General features: G+C 41.4%; 1 protein-coding gene across 1 annotated transcript in view; it reads right to left on the minus strand.

Moving 5' to 3' along the window:
* Positions 1–4,044: 4,044 nt before the first annotated feature.
* The window catches only part of LOC118432055 (metalloendopeptidase OMA1, mitochondrial-like), a 10,172-nt gene continuing 2,685 nt past the window's right edge, over positions 4,045–11,531 (minus strand). Inside the window, exons 4-8 of the mRNA XM_035843561.1 lie at positions 7,545–7,652; positions 6,768–6,896; positions 6,000–6,074; positions 5,303–5,449; positions 4,045–4,814 (exon numbers count right to left, since the gene is read on the minus strand). Of these exons, the coding sequence (XP_035699454.1) occupies positions 4,614–4,814; positions 5,303–5,449; positions 6,000–6,074; positions 6,768–6,896; positions 7,545–7,652 (660 nt within the window). The 3' untranslated portion in view covers positions 4,045–4,613. The remainder of the gene's footprint in view (positions 4,815–5,302; positions 5,450–5,999; positions 6,075–6,767; positions 6,897–7,544; positions 7,653–11,531) is intronic.

Consider the following 11,531-nt stretch of genomic DNA (forward strand, 5'->3'; position numbering starts at 1 on the left):
ATTCGACGAAAATAATTAAATCTAAGAGGAAATTATAACTAAAAATCATTCCTACAAAAGAACATCTTCCGCCATCAGAAAAACGTAAATTTCAAATCCCTCGGCACTAATAATTTCAATCAAAGCCTACAGAAAGTAAAGCTATGGGTTTTCTACGTATCAAGACTTTGGCAAAGCAGAAATGTGGATTATTCCGTAAAAACTTGAAAACCCTTAACGAGCCTTACGCGATTTCCCCATTCCCCAAAAGACCGAAATTTGGCAATTTGGCGGTCGTTTTAAGACTTTTTACGGCGCGGCCGGGAGCGGTACTGCAGATTAGGCTCGCATAGGGTATATCGTCCCAACTTCAAAAATTGTCAAAATACGCCCGATAGTAGGCTTAAATCCTGCGAATACCTTCTAAAACAGGTCTATACATTTTCACGCACATTTAAAATGACATTGTAGACATTTGAAAACACCAGTTACCATAAAATGGCTCGATTTTTATGCGCCGCGCGAGGAGCCCATGTAACACCATGTCCTCCCGTCGAAGCGCCCCCTACATTCATGTACACATAATTTTCTTACGTAGTGGGTAAGTAAGGATATACCAAATCGCAACTTACATTATTACAGAAAACGTTACGGAATTATAACCTTCATTTATTGTTCAAACAAATACTAATCGAATGAATGTTGGTGGGGGATTGTTTTGTAACGCACTAGCCTGGGAACCATACCATCGAGGCCGCTCGGCGGTGTAGGGGTGACCGCCCGTACAGTTAATTGGTACAGGCCGGGGGAGTTCTTACGGGGTTATATTAATTTAGTCGCGCCCCGAGCGGGGCGGGGTAAACTCAAAAGGCCGGCTACAAGCTCTATCGGCGAAATCTCAAAGGGCAGCTAATCAGACAGGCTGACAGAAGCAGGTCGGTGCCGGGTAAAGCTCCCCAAAGCCGACCGCGGAGAATGGTACCCAGGCTAGTAACGCACGGGATTTAGGAGAGCGCAACACATCAAAGAACATGTAGATATCCGTTTGTTTCTTCTTCGTAAGTAATATTCCAAGTAGTACTAGTTAGTAGATAACGTTAGTGATTTCACTAAGACTCTAAATGCCCACGGCCGCATAAAAGACGAAGCGAAGATACAAACCTGGAGATAAAGGTGCGCCGATTAGCGATTGTCCGAGGAGGTGTCACACACCTGTTGCATCCTTCTGTGAGAAAATTTGAATTATAACGTTACGTGTAATACGCGAGGATAATCTTTCAAACAATATTAAATATGCAAAGAAAGTAGTCGCACATCAATGCGCAAAATAAGTCAAATTTTCTATTCGGATAGTTACTAGGTTTTATATCCTTCCATGAACAAATTTAATTTTTGCCAATTTTCAAAATAAAACGGGCAGTACAACTATATATTTGTCACACGATCGTCTGAAACTAGACTGCCTAACTAAGATTATGGAAGAATATTTGTAGAAGTCAGCTTGCTACTCTGTATTCTGAAACAAGACAAAGTAAACGTTGATCTGCAAGCAGATGTTGAGGTCAAATATTATAATATTTTCTGAATGACGTCCGAGCTTCTCCGACAGCCTATCTCCCTCCATAAGCAAATAAACAGTTGCTAAGTAAAAACAGATTCTGTCTACGTATGTTTTTAACCTACTAGTAACGTACAAAACATGATGTGTACATTTATATACAATGTAGGTGGCGCTTCGAGGGGCGACCAAGGCACTACACAAGCTCCTAACGCGACGCCTAAAAACGGCCGTTTTTATCCCGATTTGTATAACAATGGCAGTTCTAAATGTACGTGAAGACACATGGAGCTATTTGAAAAAGTATCAACTGGCTTTGAGCCTAATGTTTGACATGTTTTCACATTTTTAAAGTTTGGACGATATACCCTATGAGAGCCCAATCTGCAGTACCGCTCCCGGCCGCGTCTTGAAAAGTGGCTAAAACGACCGTCAAATTACCAAATTTTTGTCTTTTCGGGAATGGGGAAATAGCGAAAGGCTCGCAAAGGGGTTTGGATTTTGCGGCTTTATGGATTGTTTTCAATGACAATTTTGACAATTTGACCAAAAAATGGCAAAATGTAAGGCATTTGACCAAACAGCTATGTGTAATTAGGTCATGAATTATGAATTTGCCTCTAACTTTACGAATGCAGAGTGTACACATCGCACACTGCGATATTACATTCTATAGGGCTATTATGACTAAATTTTATTCATATTTTGCGATTCAAACAATAATAAGTTGAACACATGCAAGACATGTGTTTCTGCACGTTTCAAATGTTCCCATCGAAATGTTGTAAGGCGAGTTGATTACTAAGGTACAATATAAGCTTGAGCCGCAAGAGGAGCCGCTTGGTTTATTACGGTGTCGGTCTAAAACCTCTGATATGTATTGCATGCCTCAACATTTTCATTACCATGCTTTTGTTGACGGTTGGCAAATTTTAGCTCGGAAGTCACGTTTGGGAGGTTGCTTATGCTATAGTGAAGTGCTATCTTATATCAAGAAATTATAACACATATAGTGAAAGTTATGAATCATGCATATTGTGATCACGTGTACATTTCCTGTAAGTCGTCACGTTCTTTACGGCTATCCACTCCAAATCCAAATTTCGATTCAACATGATTGTAGACGAAGAAGTCACGGCACTAATTCAACGTTATTTTGTATGTCCATTTGACAATTAACAAATACGTCGTGTATCATTTGTAGAATACTTCACGTCTTTATTGCACCCCGGTGTAATAAATCATATTCCATCGACAGATATACAAGTAATCCACACACATTGTATCATTTTGGAAGAAGAATTTTATATTTTTATTGAGAAACGGGAACGCCGTTGGAGTTGTTCAACGTCAACTGATTTTACAAAACTTGTATGTAATCTGTCTGTGGTAGCCCTCCAGAACGTGAAATGTAGGCATGGCCATTTCTATTTGTAAATTGTAAAGGAAATGTGACGTTTATGACCTCATATTGCATGGACTTGTTCATGAAATATTTAAAACGTTGTCATCTTTGATTTCAAGGCTGGATGTTTAGAATTAACGTCAATTTCTTTAGCCAGCTTGAACAATTGAAACCCCTTTACGGGCCTAACGCCATTTCTCCAGTCCCGAAAAAAACGACGGTCGTTTTAACACTTTTTACGGCGCCGCCGGAAACGGTACTGCAGATTAGGCTCTCGTAGGGTATATCGTCCCAACTCCTAAAACTGTGAAAATATGCACGACAGTAGGCTTAAAGCCAGTGAATACCCTTCGAACAGGTCAAGGCATTTTCACAAATATTTAGAATGAACATCAAATAGATCGATTTTTATGCGCCGCGCGAGGAGCCTATGCAACACAATGTCTGCCCGTCGAAGCGCCATCTACATTCATGTACACAACACTGTTTTTACATTATGTCTTAAGTTAAGGATATTTGGGCATGATCCGCTTTCCCTTCACAACTTTACCCTTTCACTCAACTGTTCATCCGCTTATATGGAGTAAGATAGAGTAAGAGAAGCCCGCCCGTCACTCAGAAAACATTGCCCACCTGCTTGGAGGCCTTTACCGCTTTCCAACGGCATGAATATAATGTTCATCCGCCTATCAAGACTATTATCCCGAAATAAGTTCGATTTAGCAAAGTACAACTGCAGTTATTCTATAAGTTAACTGTTACAAGCCCCTGACTTACTCACAAGCCGCTTGCTGTGGAGATAGGGGCAACTAGCCAATTGTGCAGTCTAGGAGCTGTTTTGTAAAGATCGTTCATGATGCAGTTTGAACAACAGCTTCTAGATGTCGCTGTGACTCCACAATGAGAAATGTTCATAACTGTCCTGCGCTAGATTCCTGGGTTTCAGTGACATACTCGTACAACTAGTATTCTTTTGTCGGAATACCAACCGCTGAAGATAAATATATCATTTCAGCACTTTTCTAGTAGTTCTGATGCTAAATATTACCTGCTGGGATACACAGATGTTCAGAATTGAAGGGCTAAAAGAAAGAGGACATTGTTTAGAGAGAATATAGTTTATTACAATTCAAAAATACCTCCTAGGTAAATCACAAATCTCAAAAGACTACTTCCAAAAGTATGATTAATTGTGAAGTTAAAAAGTTACAGATCAAACTTATGGATTTGTTTCTTGATACATGATAGCAGTACTGTGTAAAATCTACAGTAGGAAAAGGGGTAATGTCTTTTACCGGTTAACATATTTGTCCATATATTCTAGCTCTTTTTATGCTCATTTATTTTGCATTCCCTTCTTGTTTGGCTTAAGACTTCCTTTTCATTTCCATTCATTTTAAACAAAATAATAACTTTCATATTAACTACTACTACTAAACACTGTTTTGATCTGGAATTGCTTGTAACATAACTTAAATCACACATTAAAACAACATGATTATGTCAATTTTGTCTCCAAAACTTACTATCCACACTTCAATCATACAAACCATTGTACAGTTTAGCCTTAATATATTATTTCGTATTGATGCTCAAAATGCACACATAAAAATCTACATAAAAAGACATATACAGCACATGTAAGTGAATAACTCGTGATTGAGAGATAAACTATGAGGACTTTTCATCAGTGAGTTTGTTTGCGCGGACAGGTGCTCCCTGAGTTGTAGTCTCGAGCAGCGGATTCCTGATGAGCACTTTGGCAGTCTGGACTGCACCCGTCTTCAGGCCCTCTCTCAACGTACGGAAGGGAAGAATGGGATCTTCGGAACTCAAGGGCAAGCATTGGCAGGACTTCCTCAACTCTATGGCCTGTGGGAAAGGAGGAAAAGAAATGAGATTGAGAACAATTTTATAATTGGCAAACACAGAATAGAGTTACATGTATTTATTCATTTGCCTCTAATGTCAGTTGTTCCAGACACTCTCTGATCATGGGTGACAAAAAAGTATGTCACCTGTGGCAGCAGCTGTATCACTGTCAGGTGTTGACCCCACTTCAACAGCAGTTGTTCCAGGTGCTGTGCTCTCTGATCATGTGTGGGATGTGTGGAGAGGACAGTAATGTGTATTACATGTAGCAGCAGCTGTTCAAGGTGCTGTGCTCTCTGCTCATGTGTAGGATGTGTGGAGAGGAGAAGAATGTGTTACCTGTGGCAGCAGCTGTTGCAGGTGCTGTGCTCTCGTATCATGTGTGGTATGTGTGGACACAATAATGTGTGTTACCAGTTGCAGCAGCTGTTCCAGGTGATGTGCTCTCTGCTCATGTGTGGGATGTGTGAACACAAAATGTATGTTACCTGTGGCAGCAGCTGTTCAAGGTGCTGTGCTCTCGTATCATGTGTGGGATGTGTGGACAGCCAGTCCAGGTCCAGCTTTTCATCCATGTCATCCTGAAGGGCCATTCGTTCCCAGAATGCAGCACTCTCACGAACATCAAAGCAGGCCTGCAGTGCCGTAAGAAAACAATATGTCAACCAGATTGTTCAAGAGGCACAAAGACATACACCATCATTTCTTATGCCAGTCTGACTTTTGCTACTTATGTTATGGAAAGAAATCAGGATATATTTTGCCTACCAACAACTATTTTCCAGACATGTCCACATCTGTTGTATGGTCTTGATGTCGCAGAATTAATTCTCAAACGGGTAACTGTTATTGTAGAACCAACAACTACAAGGATCTGAAGATAGCCTTTTTTTTACAACACAGCTACATTTTGTACAACACATCCCTTTAGCTTGCAATCATTTAACAACTGTACGGCAATGGACCCCTTTCCAAACTCTGGTATATTTGGTGAAAACGTAGGGTCGGGTCATAAATCATTTTCACATATTATGTAAATTTTACAACACTTTTATGTACACTGTTTCATTGCCCAACCTTCATTTTCACCCATCACACAGAAGTTTGAAAAGGGGTCTTTTGTACGCTTAATAAGTGACTGGGCCTTGAATAGATACAAGCCCTATAAATATCAGATGTCCCCACCTTGGCAGCCAGCTGCAGCCCCACTTCATCTGCCTCTGTCTCCAGCATCCTGCTGTAAGGCATCTCCAGCAGCAGCTGGGGGAAACAGTTACAGGTGTTAGCTTTACAGGCGTCACAGGTGTCAGCCTCACAGGTGTCACAGGTGACAGCTTTACAGGTGTCACAGGTGACAGATTTACAGGTATTAAAGGTGACAGCTTTACAGGTGTTCAAGGTGTCAGCTTTACAGGTATTAGCTTTACAGGTGTTTCAGGTGTCAACTGGACGGGTGTCAACTTTACAGATGTTTGCTTCACAGGTCTTACAGGTGTTACCTTAACAGATGTTACACCTGTGTCACGTCATGTGTCACCTGTGGTACATTGACATCATCTCATATGCTTCTCAGAATTCTGAGAATGTCTGCTGGATGCGAATCCATATCCAGACTTATCTCAAACTTTCATCCTTTCTTTGTTAACCTTGGCCTAGCAACAAATATTGACTATATATACTGATAAATGTTGAAGCTATGATAGTCAACAATATTACAAAAAATATGCCTGAGTCATGGTAAAAAAAGTGGTACCTAGTACATTTCTAATGGTGCTGTCTCCTGCACCCGTCCCTACATCCTGGGATGGAAGTTTCTTGTTGGGACGGATAAAAATTTCATTCCGTCTGCCCCCAAAATGTGACCTTCATGAGCTTTAACAAAATATATTCACAATATAGGATCCCAAACAATGAGTGGGACAGGGAAAGGATGGAAACACTACTCATACATACCTTTGCAAACTTGTTCTGTAGCCAGTGTGACAGCAGAGCCATCCAGTCAGAAGGGAAGAAGGCCCAGATGGCAGCCACAACACAGATGGACAGGCAGTCCACCAACTGTAGGAAGCTCACCTGCTCTGCCTAGTGAGAAAGAAATGAACTGTGGCTTCAACTTCTATACAGGCACAAACACATTAAAGTGTAACCTTGCAGCAGAAATATTATATACATTCTGAAAACATGATACCTCATGCTCCAGTTATGAATATACTTCTGCATAAACAGTTCTTACACTTGGATAACCTTAGAAGCAGATTCTCTAATGCCAGGTCCGCTGCTTGTATACAACAAGCATTGATCCTTATCAATGAGTTAATACTATCCGGCCAATCAGGGAAAGTTGCCACCCAATCACATTGCCTCTTGACCATATGTGGTGATGTGATTGGCTGGTACATTTCTCACTTACCCTCCAACAACAGGAGAGGAAACATGTGATTGGCAAATGGATGACAAGCACTAATTGCAAAAAGAAATATGGATTGTAAGCCAACACCAGTGATTGTTTGCGGCAATGTGATTGGCTGGTAACTTTACCTCCAACAACAGGAGGGGAGCTGTACCAATATGTCACATCCAGATCCTTCTCTCTCCCTCCGTGATTACCTTCGTCAATAATTCTATGTGTTAGGCAGCATTGTGTGTCTGTATGTGCATTGGTTAACAAGATCACCCAAGAACAGCAACACATATTTCCTCCTACTCCCTCCCTGACCCAATAATACTTACAGCATGACCCAGGATAGCATGAGCCATCTCATGCCCCAGGATGATACCCAGCTGGTGAGGGTTGGTCACAGTCTCCAACATCCCTCCAAACACAAAGATCTGTCCATGCTGTAGAACAAACAATGGAAATTCTATTATGGACTGAAATGTCTTATATTAAAAAAACTGATATTTAGTGAACACAGGTAGCACCATGCATCTTTAGAATACTTTCTCATTAAAGATTCTCCTTCTATCGGTGCTAATCATTATTCTCTTCGCCAAGAAGAGTATGAGATTGCTGACTTGGGTCTGTATGTAGGTCAACAGCAAATAACTCCAGAAATTGTGGATGGAACTTTGTGATTTTTGGTAGGTGTGTAGCGGTTGTCAAAAGGAATCCCAAATTAGAAAACGGTTTACCTGGCGTTTTCCTACGGTACTGCAGCAAGCTTGGTATGTTTTTGGGGTTTGTTTGGGGCAGCATAAGTCAAAATGCAGCTGGGCGATTTTCACCGTACTTGGTAGGTGTGTAGCGGTTTTGGAGAGGAAGGTCAAGTGCGAAAATGGTTTACCTAGCTCTTACCTGCGGTGCTGTAGCGGGATTTGTATGTAAGTGCGTTTTGCAAGATAACTCAAGATGCTTTTGATGAATGCTAATGATATTTTGTTGATAGGTAGGGAACACAGAAAGGAAGGTCAAGTTCGATAATGGGCCTCCTGGCGACTTGTTTTGGTACTGCAAGTGAGCGTCAAAGCTTGCGCCTAAATTTTCCAGAAGTGCCAGGTTCATAATTTTTTAATGGTGGATAGCTGTTGGGACTAGGAGTGAATGGTGTAATTTTGGGCCCCCTAGCAGCTTGTTTGGAACTGCAGTGGGTCTTATAGTTCGTAACTTTTAAGAAGGATAACTCCAGAGGAGATTGTTGGATAGTCTTTGTTTTTGGTATGTAGTTACTTTGGGTGATAATGAACATAATGAGATGCAAATTATATAAATCATTATCTATTTGATATAATTACTTAGGGAAACTTCTATATAGGTTAAAAATATACTTGTGACGGAGTCACCCGAAAGAACTTGAATCGGCCCATGGATGTCTAAAGATAGAGAAAAAGTAGGTCAAGACAGCCGGTCTTGACACATGAAATTCTGATTGACCAGGGATGCTACCGGAGGTCATCTTTGGTCACAGTCCAAGGCCCCCTAAAATCAATGCTATTCGGCCAGGCTGGAGTCTGGCAGAGTCTGATTTTAACAAAACACTATGAAAGTTGCGCTGGAAAGTATCACAACATTGTACATAATTTCCTTGTCACCAATTTGCCGAGAAGGGTATGTGGGGTTTTTAGGGGCATTTGTGGGTTTGTGAGGAAAACACGTTCATGCAGTCATTTGCTATTGGGGTAGGTACTATTTACAATGTAGTAATACATGATAAGACGTTAAAAGTCTTAATAAAGGCATGATTATTTGGCGAAGAGATGTGTTCGTCGAACTCTAGTTCTTTATGAAGGCGAACTTTTTGCTTTTTTTAGTCTTTTTTCTTACAGAACTACAATGCTTAAAATATGCCAAAACATGTCTATGTTGTCTAGCAGTTAGTGACTCTGCTTCTGTAGTGGGATTTCAAATCCTGTCAGCTGTTGCTCACACAACATGTATGCCACTAGAAAAAGTTGCAGTCCTTAGGACAAGATTGTAAGCCATGGTCTACTGTTCGTTGTGCTCATTAAAAAGAGCAACCGTCGGACTGCTACTTGCATTGATCTTGTCTTCACAAACTGTAAAGACAGATGTACTCCAGCTAGGTCTGTTCCTGTCGGTTTTTCAGATCACAACATAGTCTACATCTCGAGAAAAACCAAGGTTCCCAGAGCACAGGCAAGGGTAGTACACAAGAGGTCCTTTCGGAGGTTCTGCCCTGAGGACTTTCTGAATGACATCGAGTTGGCACCATGGCATCTTGTACAGGATGAACAAGATGTCGATGAAGCACTTCATCTCTTCACTGTCATGTTCAACGAGATTGCAGACCAGCACGCTCCCATGAAAAAACAACAACAGAAGTCGAATCCAGTGGCATGGCTGGACGAGGAGCTCAGGGAACTGATGCGTCTTCGGGACGAGGCCAGGAGGGAATCCGTCATCTCGGGTCTACAGTCCGACATCCAGGTCTACAAGAAACTCCGAAACGCAGTTGTGAAGCTTAATAGGAAAAAGAAGGCAACATACTACAAAGAAAAGTTAGAAGAAAATAAAAACGAACCCAAAGCAATGTGGAAAACCTTAAACGGCATTCTCGGAAAGGGATCTAAACGCGCAACCGGTGTGGTTGAACAAGGGGGAACTTACCTTACAAAACCCAAGGACATTGCAGAACATTTCAACGCCTTCTTTCTCCACAAAGTCAACACCTTGCGACAAGGAATGGAAAAACAACCCGACAACACCGTGCTTCACCTGATTGAAGAGAACATCATGGCGGGCAAGGACTGCAACTTTGAATTCAGACAAGTGAACAGAGAGGAAGTGTACCAACTCCTACTGGCCCTGCCAGAAGGAAAAGCAGCTGGACTGGATAACATGGACAATAAGCTACTGAGAATTGCAGCAGAGCATGTTTCTACTCCCCTCTGTTACATTATTAATTTATCATTTGTAACCTCAGTCTATCCAAGTGAATGGAAGAAGGCTAAAGTGGTACCTATTCCTAAGTCCACTACAGAACCCTTCTGCGGCGCTAACAGCAGACCTATTAGCCTTCTTCCTACCACTAGTAAGATAATGGAACGTATTGTTTGCAAACAAGTGTCAGACTATTTCTCGAAGAATTCACTTATGTCTGAGAATCAGCATGCATACAGGAAGAACCATTCAACCTGTACTGCACTGCTGCACATGGTAGATGATTGGTACCACAGTATAGATCAGGGGAAACTGGTAGGCGCCATCTTCCTCGATTTCTCTGCAGCTTTCGACCTTGTTGATCACAACTGTCTACTTTCGAAATTAGCATGTTATGGCTTTGATGAATCTACCACCAAATGGATGGCAAGTTACCTGACGGGAAGAGAACAATGTGTTCACATCAAAGGAACAAACTCTTCCTTTAAGGAACTGCCTTGCGGTGTGCCCCAGGGGAGCTGTTTAGGGCCCCTTCTTTTTACCATTTATACTAATGATCTACCGCTTGCCATCACTCAGGCCACAGCGGATATGTATGCTGATGACACATCAGCCTACATATGCGCTCCTTCTATTGAAACTATCTCACATAAACTACAGACAGAGGTAAACAACATCTGTAGCTGGGTTAGAGTGAACCGGCTTTTCTTGAACACTTCAAAAACAAAATGTATTGTACTGGGGAGCAAGCCCAAAATGTCTGCTAAACCCAAACTCACACTAACTGCAAATGGTAAGGTTATCGAACAGGTCTCTGAGGTAAAACTACTTGGTTCGACAGTAGATGAGTGCCTTACCTGGAATACTCACACAAAATTAACATCTAAGAAAATGGCTAGATCACTGGGGATGATCAAAAGATGCGCATACCTTATGGATCAAACATTGTTAAAAATTGTAATAGAATGCCTTGTACTATCACACATCGATTATTGCAGCCCAGTTTGGTCATGCACAACTAAAACTAACATAAACCTTCTGCAACGAATGCAGAACAAGGCAACTCGTCTGTTTCAGTCGAAGCCACAGTGGAAACCTGTGCACACGAGATTGTCAATAAACACCATGACAACATTTAAAAGGATAACACTCACAAACGAACCTATTTGTATCAGTAGGCAACTGCGTTCGGTCAACAACTTGCATAGTTACAGAACCCGTTTTGCTGCTAAACAATCTTTTCTGTTAGAGAAACCTAGAACTAACGCACTGATGAAGTGTTTCATGTACAGGGCTGTCAGAGTGTGGAATAACCTTCCAATTGTCATGCAATCCACACAATCCCTGAGAGTGTTTAAGGATGGTTTGCACAAATACTT

This window comes from Branchiostoma floridae, chromosome 15 (genome assembly GCF_000003815.2).
Source record: "Branchiostoma floridae strain S238N-H82 chromosome 15, Bfl_VNyyK, whole genome shotgun sequence".
NCBI lineage: Eukaryota > Metazoa > Chordata > Leptocardii > Amphioxiformes > Branchiostomatidae > Branchiostoma > Branchiostoma floridae.